The following is a 25,356-nucleotide window of genomic DNA, read 5'->3' on the forward strand; positions in this document are numbered from 1 at the left end:
GCTAAGGTGTGCCTCAGCAAGACCCTGACCTTGCCCTTTGACCTTGTTGTGCAGAAATGAAAGCTTTAGCGCACATATAAGATATAACAGTCCCTCATAAAATGTATTTATCCAAGTGTGACTAATGAGTCTTTCAATTCTCTGCCCTTTATTTATGCGTCATGTGTAAATGGTAAAGACAGCTGTTATGCTGAAACAGATTTACACTCTACTGCTGCGGTCTTTGAAAAACGTCTGGATAATGTTAATTTTGTCTGAAAACGGGGAAGCTACAGATGACAGACAAGAAAACAAACCACGTACAAATGCAGTGATTGCTTGATTTGATTCAATTAAATTTAGTAAAAAAAAAAAATAATAAAAAAAAAATAATTCAATCCGAATAAAGAATATATGATATAAAAACACGTAAGATTATGAAACGTATTGCGAGCCCATATAAACAAGCGTGTTTTTTTTTTCAATTTAATTTAATTTTTTTTTTAATTATTAAAAGAAAACTCGGGACAGTTTTATCCACATTAATTATCGGTAAGCGTATACGAGCAGCGGTTGCATTACGTAAGGCAGATGCACGGTGAGAAAAGAGGAAACAGAAGTGCCAGTGTAGCGGAAGTGGTACTGCCCTGAACGATACGCCGAGCGAGACGGAGGACGGAGAGGCTTGAATCGTCCAGAGAGAGAGAGCGAGCGAGAGAGAGAGAGAGGAAGAAAAAAAAAAGGAAAAAAAAAAAAAAAAAGAAGCAGCGAGGATTTAAAAGTCACCAATATTGTAAGTGTATAAATATCGCACGTGTGAGACTTACATTTTTTTCCCCCCCTCCACACATTTGCGGCTCCGTGACTAGACGAGGTGGGTTGTGTTTTTTTGTGTGTGTTTTGTTTCACCGCGGGTCCGGTTGAATCCTGTTTTTTTTTGTTGTTTTTTTTGGGAGAGAAACCACATATCGGAGAGCTAGGCTGGTTAGCATTCTCGTTGTAGCATGTAGCCGGGCTAAAAAAAAAAAAAAAAAAAAAAAAAAAAAAACCCAACCTGGACGGCCGGATCCTCCGCGACACCACCCGGGAGGAGGGCCGCGACGACGGGTCGGATGAATTAAAACCAGGGGGGGGAAAGTCACGTACCGCGACGCGAGTTATCGTTCCTCGGTAGTTGTAAACGACAAAAAAGAAGAAGAAAAGGTACAGGTGTTGACTCGTGTCGTGTTTTTGAATGAAAGTCGGTCGTCGGGAGGTTTTTTTTTTTTTTTTTTTTTTTTTTTTTCCTCGGTGGCCTAGCCGTCACGTTAGCTGCGATGCTACATTCGACGACGGGGAGCTAGCTGGCTAACTAGCCGACACCGCTCATTTTGCGTCCCGATTTATCCGACAAGGTTTGACACCGTTCGCGTCATGTAGTCCGGTTTTAATCACGCGTAGACGCGAATCCAATTTTTTTTTTTCGAATTCGTTTCGCACGCGTTTTTTTTTTTTTTTAATATCTAAATAAATCTCAACATCCATTTAGCAAGAAATGCTGTCAGCCCGCTAGCGTTGCTAGCGACATCAGGGGAGGGCATTAAAAAGCCTGACCCGCCTGGTGCAGCAAGTGTCGACTGAAACGACGTGAAACGAAGCGGTGAAACGGGTTGACTTTTACACGGTGTCTGCAGCTAAAGACTGTGGACGAGGTGGATTTGGTCCGTTTACCCGTAAATAGGTGGGGACGGTGAGGATGAGATGGGGTGTGAGAGCGCTAGCAGCTAACCTTAGCCAGTGGTGTGTATGGGTGACCCACTTGACAAGGGGCCCAGTTCACAAAGCTTCTCCTCACTTTCCATTGAAACCAGTGGGGTCCCCCCCCCTCCTCCTCCTTCTCCTCCTCCTTCCCCCCCACCCCCCTCTACTCATCAGACTTAAAATAAAGCAGGTTCATAAGAATACACAGTACAGATATGTGTTGACGGGGTAATGTAATAATTTCAGGGAAAAAAAAAAAGAAAAAAAAAATCATCTTCCTTGACTTTAAATTTTTGAATGATGTCTTTTAATGCTGTATGTTCTTTCTCCTCCAGTCTTGAAAATGGATAAGAACGACCTGGTACAGAAGGCCAAGCTCGCCGAGCAGGCTGAGCGTTACGATGACATGGCCGCAGCCATGAAGTCGGTGACGGAGCAAGGTGCGGAGCTGTCAAACGAGGAGCGCAACCTGCTCTCTGTTGCCTACAAGAATGTGGTGGGAGCTCGCCGCTCATCCTGGCGTGTCATCTCCAGCATTGAGCAGAAGACCGAGGGCAATGACAAAAAACAGCAGATGGCACGCGAATACCGGGAGAAGATAGAAATCGAGCTGCAGGAAATCTGCAACGATGTGCTCGTAAGGGTTACCAAGTTCTGCACCGATTTTTTTTTTTTTTTAAATCGTCCTAATTTATACATTCATGTAGGGAGTATCCGTGTGTAACGAAGCAAAGTTATCGTAGAACTGACAAACTAACTGTTGTTTTCAGGCGCTACTGGACAAATATCTCATCGCCAACGCATCTGCTGCTGAAAGCAGGGTGTTCTATCTGAAAATGAAAGGCGACTACTATAGATACCTGTCTGAGGTGGCATCTGGGGATAGTAAGAAGGGTAAGTGCTTTGTTTTTGACACTGTGTCCTTAAAGCTGCTTAATTTATTAATAGTGTATGAAAATGCACAAAATAATATGTAAACTGAAATCGCAGGGGGTGATGACCCCATATATTGTTATTATAAAAAAAAAAAACAAGTTTTATCATTTTGTAACTGGAAAAATTGCCTTTAATGTATTTTTTTCCCCCATTATTATTCTCACCTTTTCTATCAGCTGTGTTTCCAGCCACGGCACGACTTTTAGAGAAGAAAAAAAACCCAAAATCAAACAGAAACTGATTCACAGTTTACACCAAATGACAGACAAACTTTGCACTTAGCTGGTGAACACAATGGAACATGTAGTGGCCTAAAAGTGATTTATTAAGAATAGTTAATACTGGTCTTGTGTTTGCCAGGCCACTCAAACATGAATTCAAATTTATGCTTATTTTTCTTCGTATTTGCTCGACTTGTAGTGGGCAGCTGTTTGCAAACAATTTTCTCTTTCCAATTTTTGGGTGATAATGCAGTATGTCTTTATTGGTCGCTTGTTCTGCTGCCCTCCAGTGGCCAAATACTGCTGTAAAATGTGTTGTAATGAGTAATTGATCATTTTTCTTTTGCCTACACAGATACAGTGGATAATTCCCAGCAAGCCTACCAGCAAGCTTTTGACATTAGCAAGGGGGAGATGCAGCCAACACACCCTATCAGGCTTGGCCTCGCCCTCAACTTCTCAGTCTTCTATTATGAAATCCTCAACAACCCGGACAGGGCCTGCAGCCTGGCTAAGACGGTACGAACTGAAGCTTAAAGCATAGCTTTACATTTTAACGGCTATTTTTTAAAATTATTTTAAGACAAAACAGGCATCAAATGGTCAGAAAATGCCGGTGAACTATGTATGACAATTGTAAGCATTTATCCGTTTACTGAACTATTTAGTTTTGCTTAATCCCTACCAAACACTGTTTATGGGATGCTTCTGAATTATTCCAGTTTAAATAACAGGTTGAATCTTTTTGTATTTCAGGCATTTGATGAAGCCATCGCTGAACTTGACACTTTGAACGAAGATTCTTACAAAGACAGCACCCTGATCATGCAACTACTAAGGGACAACCTGACTGTGAGTTTTAAGCTGCACACGGTATTGCCTCCGATTGATCCTGATGTGTCATTCACAGAAAGTTGTAATGTTTTTTTTTTTTTTTTTGCTCTCTCTCTGTTCTCAGCTGTGGACATCAGAAAACCAGGCAGATGAGGGAGAGACCGGAGATGGGGAAAACTAATGGAATTGCACTGTTAATCCACCTACACTCTTATCTTAAACACAGACAGCTTATATACATCCCCCTCCACTCCATCAGCCCCTCCCACTTCTGTATGACAAGCAGCCTGAATTGCTCCTGACCAACTAGTTTAACCCTCTCAGTTCACTGTGAGGTGACAGGGTAATTTTCAGTTGTTAGCAGATTCAGTCACTTTGTGGAAACATGTTGTATTGATTAGTGAGTCCATGTTGCTGTTGTTTTTGTCGGCTTTGTGTGTAGGTCTGTCTGTAGTGAGCGAGCAAGTGTGAATGAATGTGTGTGTATGGTCTGGGGAGGGGGGGGGGGAGGGTGGGTGTTGTGAATTCTAATCGTCCTTCCAAATTCCTTTGTCCCAGCTAGTTTGTTGTGCATTTTTCATCCCATCTTTTTTGTTACTCTTCTTATTTGTGATTCCTCATGATATTTACAGGTTTTATTGTATGGTAATTAAACTGGCAGTTGATTTCCACCAAACACTGTGATGGTAGGCGTTCCATTTGCTTCACAACCCCAAAACGAGTTTTGTGTTTGAATTTCCAGACGCGTACAATCCTGTATTCAACTAACTGCAATTCTGCTGTGGGCTCATACAGAAAGGAGGCAGGCTGTATTGTGACACTGACATCTTGGTGTAATGCTCCTTGATCATGTTCACACATTCACAGTTTTAAAGTTCTAAGGGACCCCTTAAATTGTCATGTTAGATTTGTTCAGACATAAGACATTCCACATTATTAGGCTTTTGGAAAGGCAGTGCTCCTTTTTGTTTATTTGAACTAAGTATGGATTGTCATTGTAGTTTTACTCACTGTTCAGGTGCTGCTTGATCTCAGTACAATGAAAATTGTATGTGCGTAAATGTGGTTCCATGTATTTTGCAAGATTGACTATCATCTGTATGTAAAACCTAAAGTAACCTTTTATTGATGTTAATTGAAAATGTCTTACCACACTGTATCAACCCTGCTTGCAAAATATTCCTCTTAAAGCGGTTGTTTTCTCCAAAAAAAAAAGTTTTTGTGCCTGGCTTTCTCTCGCAGCCTCCCATTTTTCATTTAGATGGCAGCATCTGCTTGTTTGAAATCTAAAAGAGGAGTTGGAACACACAAAACAAAAAAAGGCCAAACCTTGAGCTCAGTTTTTACCCAAGGTTGCGTCACTCTGCTGTTAACGATAGCTGCTGTGATTGATCGCCTCAAAAATCAGGTCTGTTGTGAAGGTGCAAATCGGAGAGGCCCATTTCATCACTTTGGAAAGAGGCTCAGTGTCACAATACCATGTATCACCACTACATTCCACATTATTGTAGTTGAAGACACCATTCCACATTATAGCTGATGGTCTGTTTACTCTGACAATGCTCCAATGAATTGAAATAATCTTCTGTTGAAAAAAAATGTCAGTTTATTATTATGCTTGATGAAAATGCAGTTAGTGAATGTGGAACGAAGCCTGTCTGTATATCAGGTATCTACTTGCTTTGTTTTTACTGACAAGTCTTATGGCTACAATTTGCTTCTGTAACAGTCTATTACCCAGTGCACACACGTGGTTGTGAAAATTTAGAATAGCTATAAAAAGCAGTGACGAAATGGAGATAAACAATGGTTGGTGTAATTCTAGCTTTGTGTTTATGTATCTTAAAACCATTCTAGTTTCACTATACATGTAAGAAATAGGAAAGTGTCAAAGACCATTCAGTGAAATAAAGTTTCGTTTAAGATAAGTCAAATTACGTCTTCATTTCTGTTCACAAGGACGATTTTAGCTTAGCCGTGGAAAGACATTTTAATTAAAAAAAAAAAAAAAAAATTAAAAAAAAAAAAAAAAGCATAAAATCACTTGCATATGACGACGACGCGTGGGTGAGCTTTGATTTGGGTAATTAGGTAACGTTTAGCCCGTGCTCTTATTTGTTTACCACCAAGGACCAGATGAAGTGGATGTTGTCATTTGACGCGCTAAAGGAGAACTAGTTTCCATCGCGGAGTGTGACGTCCCTGTGACTCCTGCCCTCTCACAACTTAATTGAAGTAGTGCGCTGAGAGCTGCAGGTGTTCCGCGGCGGTAATTAAATCAAAACAACCTCCCGCCCGATGTGGAAAGTGAGCTAACAAAGCTGCTGCGCTGAAAATCACGAGTCCAACGCCTCGATAGAAACGTAAGTTTATTTACTTGACTTTCACGGTTCCTGTAGCTTCACCTGTCGGAGAGATATTGTCCTAATTTTGACGTGAAGTGTTTAAGGATGCGAGTTTGGCTAATTCGCTAACTAGTTGGTATTCGTAGCATCAAGTCATTTTTTTTTTTTTTTTTTAACTCCAGTTTGAACCAAAATATTGTGTTAGCTTTAAGTGATTATCAAACCTGTGATATAATTAGTTAGGTGATTAAAAAAAAAAAAAGTTTTGCAACTTTTGTGACACCCTCCCTCCCCTCCGCACCCCAATCCAGCTTTTAGCTCCTCCTTTCCTCTCTTGATGTCAAGTTTCAGATTGATTTATATCTGCTTGATTTTCAGACACCTGTAATGTTTTTATATTACGATCTTCCTTACCTATTCAGACAATCAGCTGTCAAGTTTGTTTGGTACACTTGGGTAAAATTAACAGTTGTGCAACTCCTGCTTTAAAGCCTCCCTCCATGAAGATTATGTTAAGTTTTAGAGGTATTGATGAAAGCATTATGGAGGATGTATTTTGTGATGCTGTTGAATGTTATTGCTTCATGCAAAAAGCAGAACCTAATAGACACACGCATATATTTATATATATATACATATATATATATATATATATATATAGCGTCATGATTGCATCTGTTGTACATGCATCAGATTAATACACAGAGTCTAAAGATACTGTACTGTAGTTCAACTTTCATTACGTCAATGAATTTACTTAATTTTAGAAACTTTGTGCCAAGAGAAATGCACAGTTTAATGCAGCAGTAGTTTGCAGTGTGCCGTTAAGTTGTGTTGCATTATGAGCGAGGTCTGTAATATTTTTGTCTACCCTCACTGATGTGTATTTGTTCACGCCTACACTGTCTCTCACCAAAAGCACTCGCGTTCTTTGTTTTACTTCAACACCAAAACCTCTCAAATGTGATGGTTATTTAATGGAGAAAAAAAAAAAAAGGTAAGATACTGATGAGAACCGTTATTGAAGTATGTTTGTAATTTCACCGTGACCACAGAAATGACCACGGAGCCAAACAACAACGCCAAATCATGCGAAAACACAATGCGATACTCATGACTGTATATTTCTTGAACCAGCTGTTACCCAGGATGAACAACAGTGGACCAACCTATCCTCTATCTTCTCTGTACGTTGGGGACCTGCACCCTGACGTCACGGAGGCCATGCTTTACCAGAAGTTTTCTCCTGCTGGACCCATCATGTCAATCCGTGTGTGCCGTGATATCATCACCCGCAGGTCGCTGGGATACGCCTACATAAACTTCCAGCAGCCAGCTGATGGTACAGTACCCGCTCTGCCTAAAGCTGCTTCAGCTAAACCTAAATACATTTGCGTCAGTGGAGAGGGTTTCTTAACTTTGGTAGTATACTGTAAACCAGCACACTAAAGTTGTATCTGAGTTGCTGCTAGTGTTTGTGTGTGGCCATGATTTTGCCGCCTGGCAGATGCTTAAGAATATATTGTATTTCTCTAAAATAGCCACTGTGGATCTACAACGGCTCTCCTAGAGTTATGGAAGATTTTCCATTTGTCTAAAAATGCAAGCCGTAAGTTTTAATGTTTTAAAGTTTCTGTAAAGCTACATTTGAATTGACACCAGACCATGAAATATGAAAAGAGTTTTATTTACCTCTGGGCATGGGGCTGCAAATGGATAAGCCAAACTAATGAATTCAAAGAAATATCAATCAATACAACATCCAATGTTGGTTATTTCAGACAGAATAGCTAATTGGATTTGACCTGAAATCCTATAATGTTCCAGAAATTAAGCTTTAAAAAAAAAAAAAAGCAAATAGTTAATATGCTCCCTCTGCTCAAGGTTCAGGGCCATGGGGAATTTGCAAATTGCACCCGTACCACTGCTCACTAAACCTTGTGGAACTCAGGTGGTGATGCTGATTTTAGTGACATGAGCCATGAAAGAAAAAGCTTCTCCCTGCTCTGTATACATCACGGTGTAGCAGTCTCTGACCTTTATGGTCGCACCTCGTATTTATTGTAGTGTAAATTCTTTACTTCATTTAAAGCACAAGTTCAATCCCTCATGGAGCTGTGGTGATTTTTGACAGCTATAATGACAACATAGTAAATATATTATTTCAATTAAAAGTTTTTTCTGAGCCTTCAGATGGGTTTAAAATTCCAAAATTTTTATTTCAGCGGAGTGCGCCCTGGATACAATGAACTATGATGTTATCAAGGGCCGGCCAATTCGGATAATGTGGTCTCAACGTGACCCTGGACTCAGGAAGTCTGGTGTGGGTAACATCTTCATCAAGAACATGGATGAGTCTATCGACAACAAGGCACTGTATGATACCTTCTCAGCCTTTGGCAATATTTTGTCCTGCAAGGTAAGTGGTATTTTTCACTATTGCACATTTGAAGTTGCTCTCTGGTGTTAAACAGCTGTTTGTTTGTTCATTGCGTATGAAGTTAATGTTTCTCTGGGTGTTAATCTGATGGTTAGTAATACAGAAAAAGCTCTATGATTTGCATGATTTAAAGCCTTTGTCCCTGTAGGTTGTTTGTGATGAGAAAGGATCCAAAGGCTACGGCTTTGTTCACTTTGAGACTCAGGAAGCTGCTAACCGGGCCATCGAAACCATGAATGGGATGCTGCTGAATGACAGGAAAGTGTGAGTGAACTACCTTGATATAACTAGACTAGTTTTTAAACGATGGCAAAAATGCAGCCTTAAAAAATAAGTTGAGGCAAAGAGTAGAGCAGAATACACTTTGTGTGTGTGTGTGTGTGTATGCGTGTATATGCATGTATGTATGTATACACACATCAATTTATAAGTATATAAGTACATGAACTGTTAATGAATGCCGATGACTCTGTTGAAGATATCACAGACTTTTTGCAGATGACTTTCCCTTGTGTTTTTTGCTCAGTCGAAAGACGGGCAAACAGCAGGGATGTGGCATTGCCAACTCAAAGGCCTGTTTCCTGTGGGAAAAATGTCAGTTCTCCATACTTAGGTCAGTGAGTCGGTAGGATCTGTGTCCAGGTTTGTTGTCTTTGTGTGTATATTGTAATTTTAGGGCAGAACAGGCAACAGGGTTGCACAAAGTAAGACCCTGTGAAGGCTAGTGTGGGTTTTTCCCTACCTTATGTTCACAGTGGAAGCAGAAAAAAAGATACATGTCCTTTACTACATATGTTTGAAAAGGATTTAAAAACAAAACAAAAAAATGAATGTCATGTCTAAAAGTTGTTTGTTAGCCTTGTGTTTAATGTGTCCTCATCGATTGTCTTATTTTGTTTTCCCCAAAGACAATTTGATGTTGTTTGACTAAAAATGATGCATTTTTACATAATTTTGGACCTTAATCGTTACAATATTGTAAAAAAAAAAAAAAGCAGTGCAGGTTATAGCTTGTCACGATTATGTACAATCGATCATAATTGATAATTATCGTGGGGGGGGGGATACTCTGCCTTGAATTGTTGCTCTGTCGGTTCATTTGTGGGATTCTGTCTGCAGTTTTGTCGGCCACTTTAAGTCGCGCAAGGAAAGAGAGGTGGAGTTTGGCACCAAAGCCCTGAAGTTTACCAACGTCTACATCAAAAACTTTGGTGAAGACTACACTGATGAGAAGCTAAAGGAAGTCTTCTCCGCATTTGGCAAGAAAACATCACTTTGATGTCTTTTTTTGTTGTTGCTCCTGCTGGGTTAAGTAGCTGTTCTTTAACGACACGACTCTGTTCATGTTGTTATCACTCAGCATATCATGGTCTGGTTTGTATTCTCAGGGAGGACCCTCAGTGTGCGGGTGATGAAGGACGAGAGGGGTCATTCACGAGGATTCGGCTTTGTGAACTTCTCTCACCACGAAGATGCTCAGAAGGTAGGGGGCGCCAAGTTTGCCAATAATAATTTATTATTTTATAATAATGTTCGTTTTCTGTTGTTATGAGTGACGTGACGTAATGCAGTAAGTCTTGTTTAAAAAACAAAAAACAAATATTCAACTCAAAATTGTTGTAGTATCATGACTTTCTCCTGCAAAGATAACACGTTGATGCCCCCTCGCTCTTGTTCCCTCAGGCAGTTGATGAAATGAATGGGAAGGAGATCAGTGGGAAAATCCTCTTTGTAGGCCGCGCTCAGAAACGTCTGGAGCGCCAGGGAGAGCTCAAGCGCAAGTTTGACCAGATCAAACAGGACCGTATCCAGCGCTATCAGGTGCTGCGTTGTTCGCACAGGGGAACTGTAATATGAAGGCTTCTTAATGACTTTCACTGCTTACCCCTTTTTAGAGTTGAATGTTTGGAAAGAAATGAAAGGTTCGCTAGTGTTTGCAATGGAGGCCTCACCTGAATTGTTCAGAGATGTCTTTTGTTTTTCCGAGGTCGGTTGAGCTGAGGGGACGTGGTCTTTTACAGCGGTGTCTTAATTGTCACACTGTAAAATTAAATAATAATGTAGAAGCCGAGCAGTCAAATACAGGCTTAAACAGAACAGAAGATATTTTTGGTGCAGTAACACATTCTTTGTGAGGCCAACAGACAATTAACTTTGTAAAAGGAAAACGTTTATATATATTTTTTTTTTATATAAATATCCAATCGTTTTATAGGAATCCTGTGGCATTTTGAGAAATTTGGCCATTTGTGTCTTGCAAAGTCAAATGAGACAGTGTCTTTCTGGTAAAAGACAATTATGAAAGTTGTATCAACCCTTAAATACAACTCAAATCAAGAAATATTTCCCAAAATGTCACACCATTTTTTTTTTTCCATAATTTAAAATCGGGTCGATTTTACTGTTTTCAGCTGATTGCCTTGCAGCACCAGTATTTTTAACAGACAGGACAACTTGGAAAATTCAAATCACTGCAATCTTTAATGCAGAACGACCACAAGAGCCAATTTCCAAACTTATTGCGACTGTATACAGTCCTTATCCCTGACAGCAGTGGTTGGAGGAATCCGATTTTTGGGTTCCCCCGTCCAACCAGCCGTACACTTCACGAACCCGGCTTGTGAATGCAATATCTCAAGAACACCTTGAAATTTCTTTAAATATCCAATTCAGATTTGGCACAAAAATTCCCTGAGACTAGGATGAAGGGAAAAGATTTTGTTGGTCGACAGTCACTGAATTCACGTCTGTCCCATGTAAACTGTGACTTGACTGGTTGGTGGAGACATAATGGTAATTCCAGTTTCTTCTGATTTCAAATCCAGATTGTCTTCTCGTTCAAAGTAAAACAGTTGCGTGCCTCAATTTTTACTCTGAAACATCCTACTTTAATTAGTCGCTGGATAATGTGTGATTTTTGTTTATTCACCTTTGACAGAATAATTGTGAATTAGTAACTCAAACCATTTTACTTAAATTGTGGCTATAAAACAGTAGTATCTCTGTTTTTGACTACCTTCTGCAGTTTTCTTACAGTTGGCAGTTAACTCCACTCACAGTTGATTGTATTCGATGCTACACAAGCTGCTGTACATTTTAAAGGTTCAGTGTGTAGGATTTAGTCACACCTATTGGCAGAAATTGAATGTAATCACGATTATGTTTTCATTACTATATAATCGCTTTAAACTAAGAACTGCTGTGTTTTTGTTGCCTTAGAATAAGCCCTTCATACCTACATAGGGAGCGGGTCTTCTTCCAATGAGTGCGCCACGTTGCGCTGCCGCGTTTCTACGGTAGCCCAGAATGGACAAACCAAACAGTGACTCCGGCAAGGAACTTTTTTTTTTTTTTACAGCTTTCGCAGAGGGATGTTCGGGCATTTGCAAGCCGAAACCTCTCCGCTAGATACCATTTAACGTGACACACTGCTCCTTTAAATGTTCGGCCTTTTTTTTGTTTTCTTTTTCTTTTTTCTTTCGTTTCCAGCGTTTTTGCTTTGAAGATTGTCAGATGAAATGTTTCACTCTCACTGATTCCAGGGGGTGAATCTGTACGTGAAGAACTTGGACGATACCATAGATGACGAGAGACTGCGGAAGGAGTTCGCCCCCTATGGCACCATCACCAGTGCCAAGGTAATGTAACGAGACCGCGACGAGGCTTTCGACAATGAAAGACTTGCATTTACGGAGTGCGTTTCCGTTGGTGTGTTTGAGCGCATGCGTTCATCGATCTGTGTAGTTTTTCAACTCGTCAGTTAAAGGTACGACAGCATAAAAGCCTGAAGATTTAAACGGAGGGAGTTATTATTGCGTTGTACGAACTTGTCAAATTGTTATTTGTTGACATATTCTGCCAAATAATCACGGCGGGAGGGAACGGAAAATGGGAGGTTTGTTGGGACCGCTTCAAAAATATGTCAACCATTGGGAAAATGTCACCGGTGCGTCTCGGGACGTTTTAACTCTCGTTAGATGCTTGGATGCAAAGTACCTCCAGCGTTTCCAAACTTCTTTTTTTCCCCCTGTAGGTGATGACGGACGGCTCCCAAAGCAAAGGCTTTGGCTTTGTCTGTTTCTCTTCCCCCGAGGAGGCGACAAAAGCTGTAACTGAAATGAACGGGAGAATTGTTGCGACCAAGCCGCTGTACGTGGCCCTGGCTCAGCGGAGGGAGGAGCGTAAAGCCATTCTTACCAACAAGTACATGCAGAGACTCGCTTCCCTGAGGACCATGACCAGCCCGATCATCGACTCGTACAACCAGTCTGGATACTACATGACCGTACCGCAGGTGTGGACGCTCGACCAATGACCACGGAGAGAGAGTTCAACGTTTCTTCAGTGCTTTTCAGCATTTTTTATTTTTTTTTAAATCTTCGATGAAGTCGAGATTGTGCTGACCAGTGTGATATTTTGCTCTGCTACATATAAGACTTATTTTTGTACACTGCAAAATAACCATCATAGCGCAACGCTAAATGCAGTATCTGAATTTCTCTTAACTACCAAGTAGAACTTGATTTAACCAAACCAACCAAATGTGGCGTCAAAATGTCAAAACCCAACGAATCAAGTTTGCGCTGAGAGAATTTGCATCCGCGTGCTTTCTGTTCGAGGACACAGACGCGCGGTTCAATGGCGAATGTGCGACATGATGCCGTGAAGTTTTTTTTGTCTCGCAGCCTCCCGCCCGCTCCTTCTACAACCACAGTGCTGTCAGCAACATGAGACCGGTCCCCCGTTGGACAGGACAACCGCCGAGACCACAGGGTGAGTGGAGGACGTGCGGTGTATTTACAGACAAATATGTACACAGTGTGCGGTCTTGTACGTGTTCCGAGCGCGTCGTCGCCGCCGCCGTCGTCTCCCATGTCTCTAGGGCCCTATCCAGCCCACTACATCGGCGGTCCCGCTCCCCGACGCGGATCGATCCCCATCACCACGGTGAGACAGGCCTCCACTCAGGCTCCGCGCGTCGTCACCTCCACGCAGAAGACAAGTGCGTACCCGAGCTGCGGCGACGGGACGAGCTCCGTCCCTCCTGAGATGCGGCTGGCGGCGGTGTCTTGACGTGTGCGTCTCTCTTTAGACAACATCGGGACCCAGACTGTAGGGGGGCGCACGGACGTGCCCGGTGCGCTCCGAGGCAACCACTACAAGTATTCATCCGCAGTGAGGAACCCGCAGCACGTCGTTACCGCACCGGCACCCATGATAAGACAACAGGTGCTTTACTAATACACACCCGGCAGGGGGGGGGGGGGGGGGGGGTTCCTGCGTAAAAAGAACTGCCCCGACAGTTGATTTTCTTTTAGTTTCTTTCTCTGAAACAACAGCGTTGTGAGTCATGTGGAGAGTTGGTTTCTCTTTTTTTTTTTTTTTTTTTTTTTTTAAAAAAAGGCTTCAGTTCAATGTGGACAGTGTGAATTTTAGGAGACAGATTTGGCCTTGTAGCTGAATATTAGATTTCAATTGACGGAAATCTTGCCCTCCTAGCGGCAGAAACTGGAAATGTGAGGCCCAGATTAAAAAGCCGAATAATCCGTGAAATGTCCGAAATGAAATGAGTGCAAACCATGTTTTTATTCCGTCGTGTGCGTGTCGCTTGCACTGTGTTTGGCGTCATTGCGCGACGTCCTCAGGTTGTTCCTCCACCCGTGATGGAGCCACCCGTGCTCATTCAAGGCCCAGAGCCGCTGACCGCCTCGATGCTGGCTGCCGCTCCGCTCATCGATCAGAAACAGCTCCTGGGTGAGGTATTGCTCAATTATGCCCGTTTTTTTTCTTTCCGTTTCCGTGCGTTGAAGCAGCTTGTTTATATTTGGTGTGCATCCGTTGCTGCTCTGCTGCGACGCGCAGGGGAGCGACTGTATCCGCTGATTCATTCCCTCCACCCAAACCTGGCTGGAAAAATCACCGGGATGCTGCTGGAGATCGACAACTCGGAGCTGCTGCACATGCTGGAGTCGCCCGAGTCGCTGCAGTCCAAGGTACAATTCGGGTTCTCCTTTCTACGAGCCGTTTTAATTTTCCAAACCGCAGACTTGTATATAAAGAAGGACGACACGTCGCACGGTGAAAGCTGACAGCGCCCATTTACAAGATGGTGTTGGCTTCACCTCTGGGGGAAGCTACCGTGCCGTCCTTCTTCATTTACAGTCAATGTCTCAACCCAACGTAAAGAACAAAGCGGGTCGGTGTTATTAAGGATCTGTTGTAATTCTGAAAATAAGCTGTTGTTGTCAGACATGTAATTTAACTTGTTAATCGCTGACCTCACCAGCCCTCAAACATCTGCTTCAGCTGGCTTTGTGTGTGTGTTTGTTTGTGGTTTTTTTTTTCTTCTTATAAGGACATTTCCTGAGGACGTTATAATTAGATCATTTAGCTTTTCGACATTAATCAACCCATGCTGATAGTTATATTTATATATTTGAGGTAGACCCAGTGTTGATAATTTGTTAGTAGCCAATTGTGCGCCACGCTGTGCCCCAGTTTCTATTTCACTCGGTTGTTTTGTTCTGAGTTTTTTGTGGAGTAGTTGGTCCTGTTTCATGTCCAGAGACCTACAGTGGACAATGAAGACGAGCGTGTGTTCAGCTGAGTCGGAACTTTTGATCACAGACAAAAGGGAGATTTTGTTGTAAAGCATGTGTCGTTCCAACGCTCACAACAACACCCACTATGTGGCTTTTTAAAAAATTTTTTTTTTTTTTTTAAAGTTGATCAAATATTCTCTTTATCCTTGGATACTTTGGTTTGAGCAAAATGGAAAGAATTCTTTTTAGCAAATATTTAGCAGCTTTCATTGGTGAATAGAGGCCGTTTGCTGTCCTGGAAAAAGTGATGGTTTTAATAGAAATTGAACACGAGCTTCACATACTCTGAAGGTTTATCATTTTTGATCTAGTTGTAACAACAACTAATGATTGATACTATAGTTGATTTAGTGAGGTTGAGACGTGATCTGTCAAAAAAAAAGAACTGTTTGTGCAGAACGTCTGTTCCCTTCCTCTCGCCAAGAATGGAGAAAAAAAACCCAACAATGTCCCACCTTCCATGACCCCGGATAAAACCGCAGTGTGTCGTTTTTGTACTTAAAACGTTTTTTTTTTTATGGATCGAAAAAGAAGATTTAACTTGTTATGTGGCGAGTCTTGTGAGTAAATGAATTTTGGTACCTTTTTGGGAATTCCCCCTAACCCCCCCCCCCCCCACCCCATACCGCACTTTGTTGTAAGTTTAAGGTCTCCTGATGCAGCCTCATGTTTATCGATAATGAGACCAGCGTGACAGAATCACTCCATCGTCCGTTTGGTCTCTCGTGGTCAGGTGGACGAGGCCATCGCTGTCCTGCAGGCTCACCAGGTGAAGGATTGTTCTCCGAAGAAGTGAAGAGCCCTTTCAGGTCAGCATCATCCTCTCTTCCGCTGCTCACACACATCTCATCGAGCGGACGAATGCGTGCAGCACCGTTTAGTTTACGACACGCCGTATTTAAGGTTTACAGTCGCTGACTTTGAGTCGCGAGCTCCTTTTCCTCGTGCGGTCGTCGATTTGACCGTGCAACGTTCACTTCTTTTGCTGCTCTCCAAATATAACAGCATGCGGAGGTTTGGTCGTTAATGTCCTCTTGCGGAAACGTGCACACGCACACCAGTGAAAAGCCCCCCTCATCCCAAATGACTTTTGAAAATATCTGCATCAAGTTTTATTTTTTAAATTTTTTGATTTGGTCAGATGGACGAGATCCCGTTGTTCACTCTGAAGTCTAACCCTCCAGAGTGGGAAGCCTTTTTTTTTTTGGTTAATCCAGAACGATTCCTGCACAGCCGTGTTTCAAACACTGTCACGCGAGAAACGTTACCACAAAAGACCTAACCATGTCGTTTTTTTTCCAGATGTCAACGACTTTCTGGAGGAGGGAAAAAAAAAATGGCAGAAAAACAGTAAAATTTTGTGAAAAAAAAAAAAAAAAAAAAGAAACCGGGAAAAAGTTTTGTGGATTAAACTGACAGTGAAAAGATTTATGAAGAAGATATTCTGTTGTTGCAGTACCTTTTGTTAGAAGATAAAGTTTACAGTATTATGCATTAAAACCGTCTTGTGTCGTTTGTTGAACACAAAAGATAAATGCCGAAGGGTTAAAAACTGTCAAACACCTTTCCAGACTGCTACTGCTTTGTAGTGGCGGCGAGGTGGTCAACCTGAAATACTTGTGAAAGCAACTTGCTCTTTAGCTCGGTACTTACTGTTGTAAAACTTGATAAAATCGGCATAAATCTAATCTTTGAAAGTTTACTGGCGTTGGTGCGCCGTGGTATATGAGGGCAGAAAACAGCCTCTGGCACTTTTAGCGGCAGGTGAGACCTGTAGCTGTACAGGCTGTTTGTTCAGGGAGTCCTTCACACTCAAAATCCTCCCGTCAGTAATCAACGCAAAGTTTAGATTTATGCTTTGTTTCAAGGTTTTAACAAATGTAACGTGACGAACACCGCCGCTTCCCGCCATCAGCGACGGTCACATGCAGGAGTCATTTAAGTTGGCGAACTTACTCCGTAAAGTCAATTATATTGTAAACGGTGCCACTGAGCTGCTGGTAACACCAGACCAAGGGAGGCTGAGGCAGCAAAACCCAACAGCGCATTGAAGAGTTTGATTTTGTTAAATTGATTACTTCATTCACGTCTCCCTTTGAACAGTGTCCTCAACATTATTTATCAAATCCTAAGACATGAATTTTGTCTCTGTAGATGAAATGTCCATTAGTTTGAAGGCAGAAAAATGGTGAGACATCAGGTAACAAAAGGAGCTCGGGCTAAATCCAAACTAAATGTTTTGTGGTTCATTTTTAGGAGGAGGTTTTAGGTCGACTTAAGGCCGAAAGACTCCTGATGAGAGGAACCGAAACTTGCAGCAACTCCCAATTCACCAGTCTACAGTAAAGCAACTCGTCAGTACAAAGAGTTGTTGCCACGGAGATGTTACACTAACGTTTTTACTGCTATCTTTTTTTTTTTTTTGTAGGAGGATGTAATTTGCAGCATCTTTAAACATGGACGAGGACAGTTGCGGTTCCGTTTTCGGTGGCGCTCAAACGGCAAAAGAAAAACACAGGTTGATAAATTGGTGCTCGAACAGCATAAAAACGTAAACCGGGAGTATGAGGAAGGAGATTTCCACGTCTTATTCAGAAGCAGTTCTGTCGCTTAGGGAATCGTGTCCCTAATAATCAGAAAGAAAAGAAAAAAGCAGCAGATATCGTGCCTTACATTCCACAACTGCTCACTAGTAATCTTAACAAGTAGAGCAGCTGTGATCTAGTTCAACCGTTTCATGTGAATTTATGGTCATAACTGGGCTTTGGAGTCACCAGACACTATTTACACTTACATGCCTCAAAATGTGACCAACCAGCAGAGCCTGCAACTGCTGCGATAAATGTGATTTTTGTGTAGATCTTGTAAAAAAAAAAAAAAAAGAAAGAAAGACGAGTAATAAAGAAACATGGGGTTCAATGCTGTAATTAAAACTTTAATCACAGTAGCATTTTAGACCTGGGATCAAATTCTCCAAAATGGGAACAAAAACCAAATGAATTGTCAAATTTGCAAAGGTTTATTGGGAGCCTTCATACAAAAAATGAAATTATGGCTGTAGAAAGTTACAAAGGATTATTGTTGACATGGACTTACTTTGGGCATTTAAGGCCAACACAATTCTGTAACTCTTTGCGATTCATTTCAATTTTAAAACTGTTGATTTGAACAAGCAGAGAAGACAGTAATATTTTAAAAACAAACAGACCAATAGATACCTGCAGATTACTTCTCAGTGGTAGTTTACAACACAAACCCACAAAAAGTTTGAAAAGCAAAGGAAACAAAACAAAACTATTCTTGGTGAATGAACTGGAGGCCACTTTTATTACACACAGCCAACTAATTTCAATGCGCCTGTTTCAATGACATTTTCCATGAATGCAAACAGATGTATTTACACTGACTGAGATACGCGTCTCAGACTATCGACGTGCCGGCATTAGAAGCTGCTTTGCTGTTACTGAATCAGGGAAAAGGTTGTGGTAGGTTGGTAAAGGAACGTAGGCGGCTGTTATCATTTTGCCTGCGAGGGAAGGAAGAAAAAAAAAATGAAATGTTAAAACCTGGACAAGTTGTTGTCTGAGCAAGAGACTACAACAATACCAAATACAGCAACAAAACAACAACTAACATTTGCTTCAGAACTCAAATTTCTAGTAAATTGTCTTAATAAAAAAAAAAAAAAAAAAAAAAACCTTTTTAAAATAGCGGACAATTTTCAGTGGATCAGTTGATTATAACTTCTCTACATACCTGCAAACCAGCGTCCATGAAGTGCATTTACAGTTGCCATTGCTGCTGGTATTGAGGGGCATTTCACGTACACGTTACCCTGCGACAGCAACGGAGGACAGAAGAGTTAAAAAACCTTTTCCGTTTAAAATTTGAACTTGAGAAGTGTCGCTAAGTTCAGACCTCACAGTTCGTTTTGGGGTTTTTTCGGTAAAACGAGCTGAATGCAGCTGACCGAATGCTTCCACTTACTTGAGCAGAGTTCTTATCAACATAAATGTGAACGATTCCTCCGTGTTTGTTGCACTCCTCGATCACGTCATCTTGGATTTCTGTAGCCCAGCTGGGATCGTTTTCTCTGAAAGACATTACGCAACATTACAAATGAGGAAAGAGCTCCTTTATAGCCAGGCATGAACAGAAGGAAATAAAAACCTATGGACGTGCGAGTTTTAATAAACGATTTCTTTGAAACTTTCACTTGAAAAAGATTCCCACATTTAGCAGCAGGTTTAAAAACGTAAGAGTCCAAATGAACAACCTCTGGCTCTTTGGATAAGACACTTGGGAGAATGTTGAAATACAATTACGTCTCTATTAAAAAAAAACAAAAAAACTTTTGCTTAATTCATATTTTAATACTGAGAGCAAATAGCAATTAGTCAGTAAAACTCATGTAATTTAATCTTTTTTTTTTTTATAAACATTTTCAGCTGCAATTCAACCAACCCACAGTGGTAGAAGGCGATCTGAGAAAAAAAGTGAACAAATGACGATAATGTCCTTACGCTTGTGGGTTGAACAGGTTGGAGAGCTGAAGGCAGTGCGTGGCCAGAGGCTGGGATGGGAGGTTCAAAGCTTGACTTGGAGCTGGAGTTGAAACAGCTGAAACAAACAAACAAACAAAAAATAAATAAATCACAATTTGTTACAAAACTGTCAAAAAAAATAAATAAAAAATAAAACACCCAAATGGTTTCCCCATCACCTGGACTCTCACCTGGTGGAGCAGAAATGTTCCCGAAGGGTATGGACCCAGTCATCTGGAGAGCCTGCTGAGCAGCAGGGGGGATCTTCAGACCAGTTCCTGTGGAGGGACAGAGGCATTAATAGTTATATAGCACAGGGTTAATATCAGACACTAAATAAAACAGCTGTTTCAGGATACTGTCAAGAGGTTGTGCCATTAAATTGACCAGTGCAACATTTTGGCAAGTAGGCTACATTAAGATTTTTTTTTTTTTTTAAAGGAATCATTTTCCTGCTCTATCAGCAGTCAGCAATTGGAGGGGGGGAAAAAAAAAAAAAAAAAAAAAAAAAAATCCCCAAGAAAGCCGTTAGTCTCAGTAAATAGCCTTCTACTATGGTGGTAGAGTTTGGGAGCGTGGTATTTGCAGCTGATGTCTTAAAGTGTCAAGTCAACAAAGAATACTTGGAAAGATGTCCGGAATAATTCCTCCGAGCCAGGAGGACCGCAGTTTATTAGGACTTTTCTGTTTCTGGGAATTTCTGTGTGACTGTTGATACCGAAATGTTCTAACAAACCTTCTGCTAGTCGAGCCATGAGCTGCAGACGTCCTGTGGTGCCCAGGTCGATACCGGTCCTCTCTAGCTCATCGTTATCCAGGAACGAGCTGGCCGTCGACGAGTCTGAGCGCTCTGTAACATGTCCCACCTTCATCGGGCGTCCGGCCAGCTCAAAGCCGTTCAGCTGCTCCAAAGCCTTTTTTGCACATTCTGCGTCTGCAAACTGCAAAAAGTAAAAGACGTTTGAGGAGCAACCCTGCGACCTACACACGGGTAAACCGAAGGCAACGCACGAGCCTCAAGTTACCGAGATGAAGCCGTATCCTTTGGATCGTCCAGTCTCGCTGTCCATCATCAGCTGGATTCCTTCAATCTGTGGAAACAAAACACCAGTTCACATGATGGCAATAAAAAAAAAAAAAAAAAACCATCTAGTTAAAAATGCAATTAACTTGTTCCCGACCTTTCCGAAGGGCTCAAAGATCCCTCGAAGCATTTCCTCAGTGATGTTGAAGTGCAGCGAGCCCACATACAGCCGCATCGGACCTGAACTGCCCTTCTGTAGATTATTAGCAGCAGCCGCGGCACGATTTTTCTCTGCCTGCAGAAAGTTCAATATAAATGCATCATTAGTAAATTGGACATTTTATACTCTTTCACCTGTATTCACAAACGTTTCATTGCGCAATCAATGCTCCAACAAGTCCAAGCGTTCGGTGCGCAGCCCTCTACAGCTGGAGCGAGGCTGCTGTCTATTAATATGTTCAGTCATATCAGGCGGCGAGAATCCAGTCGCACGATATTTGAAGCTCCCACAGAGTCGGGTCACTGACCTGAGAGGCCTGGACGATGATGGGCACTCCTAAAAGCCTCTGACCGGTCAGTCCAATTGCCAGAGGGACCGAAGAAGCCTCCACAAACTCTATGTACGCAATGCCCTTTGATCTTCTGGAGTTTCTGTCCGAGATCATTCTCACGTCTCTGACCTACGGAGAGAGAGAGAGAGACGGTCACAACATCAGAGATGGTTTCTACATGAAGCATCAGCTGGATTGAAAGCGTGAAAGCGAGAAAAGTGAGCTGACTTTTCCAACGGCGGAGAAGAAATCTTCCAGGTCTCGAGCTCTGATTCTGGCAGCAAGCTGCATGCAGAAAACTGTGCGTGCATCTCTCTCCTCTGGTGTTAGATTGTCAATTGGTTGCCTTAAAAAAGAAAAAGAAAAAAAAAATTCCATTAAAAAAAATTAAATAAGCAAGACTGCTCGTGGAAACGATACCAAAAAAAAACCCCCAACAACCCCCAACCCATTTCTAATAAATAAACAGCAAGTAGTAGTCGTAGAGCACAACGAAATCCTCGAGGGAGGATTTCTAGTTTTTATAAAGTAATAAACGCAGTAATTTATCTGTTGATCTCACCTGATGGGACTCTTCTCTTTCTTGAAGGGGCTCCGACTTTTGGAACGTTTCTTGCTGAAATACAAAAAAAAAAAAAAAAAAAAAAAAAAAATGAAATTAGGTTTTCTATTTGATTACAACACCCCCCCCCCCCCCCCCCAAAAAAAAAAAAAAGATTATTTTTTTTTTTGGCAATTATGATCAGGGAGGATAAATAATAGTGAACAGCGTTCAATGCAATGGAAGTCAGTACATCACCTTTAACTGTGACATCAGAAATCCATATATAATTGAAAACTATGGGCGCCGTAAAGCCGCATCTTATATTCGGGGCCGTGTACTTAAAGAAGCTCGGACTGAGTGGATGCATGCCATTCCATTTAAAGGTCTCTTACACGGGGCTCCTGCGCGCTCTGTACCGCCCGGATCGATCCTTGCTCCGGGAGCGGCTGCGATGGCGCTCTCTGCTGCGGCTTCGTTTTCTCTCTCGGCTCTTGCTCCTCTTCTTACCCTTCTTCTTGTCTTTGCTTCTGCTTCTCCTCTTCCTGGAGCCCGGGCTCCGACTCTTACTTCGGCTCCTCCTTTTCCTAAAACATGTTATGACACTGCTATCGTTGTGCAAAGTCACAAAGTGAGTAAGCTCGTCTTTGTACATGGTACCGGTGGACGATGCGACAAGACACTCGAAGAAACTTACTTCTTGCTCTGGTCGTCGTGTCCGTTTGCATGAGAGGACTTGTTCTCATCCTAAGCAGGGTTGATAGAAGAACATCATGAGGACGTAGATGAAACATTGCAAGTCGTCAAGGTAAAGGGGATGGGGTGGGACAAGAGAAAATGCAGAATATATATAATTAATAATAATACAAACTTCCTACGGTCATGTCTGGATAGTGTCCTTCCACCACCCCAATAGCTTCCCATCCCATTCCTGTCTTTTCCTTTACAAGGCTGCTCAGTACTTAATGCAACAAAGCAAAGTTAAGGGAGAGTGTCCAACATATTAGCTGAGTTCAGGAAGCTTTGACAACAGTCAGGTCATCTCCATCATTCCCCTTCTAATAGGTCGTACCAATGCCACTATTTGTGCCTAATCATGTGACCACGTATGGCCCACGGCCACTAAAAGAGATCCTGTGTGGTTGGTGTCAGTCCAGTGATCTTCACCCATTTTCGTTCTTGGACTGTAAGAGCTCGATGCCACCTCTGTCACACATCTTGCCCTGAAGCAAACAGGGATTCACACTTCTTAGTAATATTGACGCCCAAGAAAATAAATAAATAAAAAGATTAATTCAGCCACGTGTTACACTACCATAATCTTTAGTTTGCAAAAGTAATACTTATAACCTTTTGACTTAAGGAATTATTTACAACTGAAAATAAACCATTTTATAAAACAATGTAGCTAGATAAAAGATATCTATTTTACAGTCATTCTAGTAATATATCAATATCTGTGGTGTTGAGTAGCATGCAAAAATCAAGATGCTGATTCACATTACAGTTGACTAAAGGCAAAGAGGCAGTATTCATATTTACGAGCAAGAGGGGGAAAAAAAACAAAAAACTATTCACTTATATTTCGTAGCAAACATCAAGGCAGAGCTAAAATGAAGATTCTTAATTACAAGATCTACACTTTCAAGAATTTTGTTGCACGACAGCTTTTATAGCAAGAACAGCTACAAACAAAATGAAGTACACTAAGTCATGTAATTACTTCAAATTATAAGCACGACATTTAACCTAATGATTCATACTGAAGTGAGAATTAGTTACTTAAAAAGTGACAGAAAAAAACAAATTTTCTTACTGAAAGCACACAATGCGGGACACTTCTCTTGCAGAACAAAAGTTGTAACTCTGATTATTAAATGACAACTGAAACAACATGCAGATTGTAAATCTGAATACTGCCTCCTTTGCTGGACAGGTAAAGATGGGCTTATCAACCATTGGCATTCACCTTGTTGCAACCGAATAGGGATTGGATGTTCTGGGTTGAATCTCTTTTAGTCCTAAAGTGAACCACAGTACATCAGTATATGCGCAATAACTACCTTCCTTTTTTTCACAGTTCACAGTGGAATCAAAGATGAATTCATGGGAGTAGAGGTGAGATATCATTAGGGAAGTCTATAAAGAGAGATAGATGTGGATTTATTTATAATTCCGTATTGCGTTTTAAATACTCAAATCACACCACACAACATTCAAGTAAACTTTGTCACAGTAGCAAATATAAAAAAAAAAAAAATAAAAGAAAAAAAAAAGGACTAGATAAAAGGAGTAAAATCATAACAAGTGTAAACAGGCCTCATTTCTGTAACTTTCAACCCACCTTTCTGTATGGAGCCTCCAGCATGGCCTCGACGTCAAAATCGTCAGCCATATCGCCCCTGGTAGACACAAATAAACAACAATTAACCTCACAAAGCACACGATAAATCAACGCCGTTAGTGAAAGCTTAAAAAAAAAAAATATATATATATATATTATATCAACTAAGTTTTCCTCCGACTATTTAGGTAATCCATAAAAAAAATAAATAATTATACAACCACATCGAAATCCGTGATGTAAATAAGATAATCGTTACGCCGATCCGTGTAATAACAACATGCTTAAAGGAGCCCAAAGAGGAACATTTACGGGCCACCGAAGGGCGCAACGTTAAACACGCGTTTAACGCGACACGGAGCTAAACGCTAAGTAGCCACATTTCCGCCGTTTCAACGTTAGCTTGTTTTGAAGGGCCCCGCACCGGGAAATTAAAAAGAGCAAAATAGGCACAAAAAAAAAAAAAGACGTGTAAATATAAGAACGGCCACTCAAATGCGCAAGAACACGGATCGATTTGAATCCCCCCCAAAAATTACTTCCGAGGCGGTTCGACACGAAGTCTCTCGGGCGACGTTTTCATAACGCTAAAGTTCAGATCAGCCGATAGCGTTTCCGCGGCAGCACGCTAGTTTTTAATTAGCAAACATTGACGTTACCGTCTGAAAAAAGATGAAACGATGCGCCAAAGTCAAAATATCACGGCAAATGCGCTGCTGAAGAGATTCGCGTCGACGCCTCTCTCTTTGCAGATAACACGAGGCTGAGTTGAAGTCCTAATTTTCGAAGTTATGTAAGCGGATTTTTTTTTTTTTTTTTTTTTTTTTTCTTCCAACTATTAGCAGTCGTCCGCGGCAGGTCGTGGCCTGGTATCACAACGCTCGCCTTCGTTCTTCTTCCTTCTCCTTCTTCTTCGTCTTCTTCCGCCTCCGCGAGGTTTCGCGCCAGCGCCGACGCTTGGCGCGTTACTGACACCTGGCGGCACCGAGTAGCGCTTCACCGCCCTTTTGCGGATTGTCGTGAAATCGTTGAAGTACCTTTTATATTCAGCCGCCTGCCGCAGATCAGAAACGTAAAAATGAAGCCGTGGGATCATTTACACGTAATCGTCCGGGGGTTATTGCTTGGGTTTTAATTATAAAGTGGACAATTTAGTTCAACAAGTAGGATGTGTTAAACACAATAAGTTCAATATTAGATATTCCCAAATAATTAGTGAGCAAAAATCTAGAGTTTACTCTGTCAATAGGTTAGG

The 25,356-nt window shown here is 41.5% G+C and overlaps 3 protein-coding genes across 7 annotated transcripts; 2 read left to right on the top strand and 1 right to left on the bottom strand.

Moving 5' to 3' along the window:
- The first annotated feature begins 615 nt into the window (after positions 1-615).
- Positions 616-5,638, top strand: LOC138192677 (14-3-3 protein beta/alpha-1-like). 3 transcript variants are annotated; one of them, XM_069140229.1, is made up of 6 exons: positions 616-772; positions 2,055-2,356; positions 2,490-2,613; positions 3,232-3,395; positions 3,633-3,728; positions 3,835-5,638. In XM_069140229.1, the coding sequence occupies exons 2-6, from the start codon at positions 2,063-2,065 to the stop codon at positions 3,889-3,891; spliced, it is 735 nt and encodes a 244-aa protein (XP_068996330.1). In that variant the 5' UTR covers positions 616-772; positions 2,055-2,062; the 3' UTR covers positions 3,892-5,638. The 3 variants fall into 3 exon arrangements, with proteins under 3 accessions (XP_068996330.1, XP_068996331.1, XP_068996332.1); XM_069140230.1 differs by having other exon boundaries at positions 769-853; XM_069140231.1 differs by lacking the exon at positions 616-772 and adding an exon at positions 1,046-1,182.
- Positions 5,639-7,204: 1,566 nt separating this feature from the next.
- Positions 7,205-16,821, top strand: pabpc1l (poly(A) binding protein, cytoplasmic 1-like). The gene is made up of 15 exons (XM_069140274.1): positions 7,205-7,397; positions 8,281-8,474; positions 8,644-8,759; positions 9,615-9,754; positions 9,884-9,978; positions 10,179-10,316; positions 12,038-12,133; positions 12,529-12,789; positions 13,181-13,268; positions 13,378-13,497; positions 13,588-13,724; positions 14,141-14,249; positions 14,358-14,488; positions 15,831-15,906; positions 16,400-16,821. Exons 1-14 carry the CDS (start codon positions 7,205-7,207, stop codon positions 15,891-15,893), a joined length of 1,881 nt encoding a protein of 626 aa, XP_068996375.1. The 3' UTR covers positions 15,894-15,906; positions 16,400-16,821.
- A 1,198-nt stretch (positions 16,822-18,019) lies between these two features.
- Positions 18,020-25,022, bottom strand: LOC138192701 (RNA-binding protein 39-like). Of its 3 annotated transcripts, XM_069140276.1 has the most exons (16): positions 24,761-24,796; positions 24,102-24,159; positions 23,727-23,778; positions 22,455-22,504; positions 22,153-22,344; positions 21,779-21,832; positions 21,445-21,562; positions 21,193-21,345; positions 20,823-20,960; positions 20,667-20,732; positions 20,378-20,582; positions 19,833-19,919; positions 19,621-19,717; positions 19,085-19,190; positions 18,854-18,932; positions 18,020-18,623 (listed from the first exon to the last, which is right to left on the bottom strand). In XM_069140276.1, the coding sequence occupies exons 7-16, from the start codon at positions 21,505-21,507 to the stop codon at positions 18,523-18,525; spliced, it is 1,095 nt and encodes a 364-aa protein (XP_068996377.1). In that variant the 5' UTR covers positions 21,508-21,562; positions 21,779-21,832; positions 22,153-22,344; positions 22,455-22,504; positions 23,727-23,778; positions 24,102-24,159; positions 24,761-24,796; the 3' UTR covers positions 18,020-18,522. The 3 variants fall into 3 exon arrangements, with proteins under 3 accessions (XP_068996377.1, XP_068996376.1, XP_068996378.1); XM_069140275.1 differs by lacking the exon at positions 23,727-23,778 and having other exon boundaries at positions 24,761-25,022; XM_069140277.1 differs by lacking the exons at positions 23,727-23,778; positions 24,102-24,159; positions 24,761-24,796 and adding an exon at positions 22,925-22,944.
- Positions 25,023-25,356: the final 334 nt, after the last annotated feature.

This window comes from Embiotoca jacksoni, unplaced genomic scaffold (assembly GCF_022577435.1).
Source record: "Embiotoca jacksoni isolate LCO1_2020_lvr unplaced genomic scaffold, fEmbJac1.0.p SCAF_9, whole genome shotgun sequence".
Lineage (NCBI taxonomy): Eukaryota > Metazoa > Chordata > Actinopteri > Embiotocidae > Embiotoca > Embiotoca jacksoni.

Coding starts and splice junctions, on each gene's coding strand:
- pabpc1l (XM_069140274.1), top strand. CDS start 7,205: ATGAACAACAGTGGACCAACCTATCCTCTATCTTCTCTGTACGTTGGG. Junction 12,134..12,528: donor GCACCATCACCAGTGCCAAG/GTAATGTAACGA, acceptor TTCCCCCTGTAG/GTGATGACGGACGGCTCCCA. Junction 14,250..14,357: donor CGATCAGAAACAGCTCCTGG/GTGAGGTATTGC, acceptor TGCGACGCGCAG/GGGAGCGACTGTATCCGCTG.
- LOC138192701 (XM_069140275.1), bottom strand. CDS start 24,152: ATGGCTGACGATTTTGACGTCGAGGCCATGCTGGAGGCTCCATACAGA. Junction 22,505..24,101: donor TGGAGGCTCCATACAGAAAG/GTGGGTTGAAAG, acceptor AACCCTGCTTAG/GATGAGAACAAGTCCTCTCA. Junction 18,624..18,853: donor TCATGGACGCTGGTTTGCAG/GTATGTAGAGAA, acceptor CTTCCCTCGCAG/GCAAAATGATAACAGCCGCC.
- LOC138192677 (XM_069140229.1), top strand. CDS start 2,063: ATGGATAAGAACGACCTGGTACAGAAGGCCAAGCTCGCCGAGCAGGCT. Junction 2,614..3,231: donor ATCTGGGGATAGTAAGAAGG/GTAAGTGCTTTG, acceptor TTGCCTACACAG/ATACAGTGGATAATTCCCAG. Junction 3,729..3,834: donor TACTAAGGGACAACCTGACT/GTGAGTTTTAAG, acceptor CTCTGTTCTCAG/CTGTGGACATCAGAAAACCA.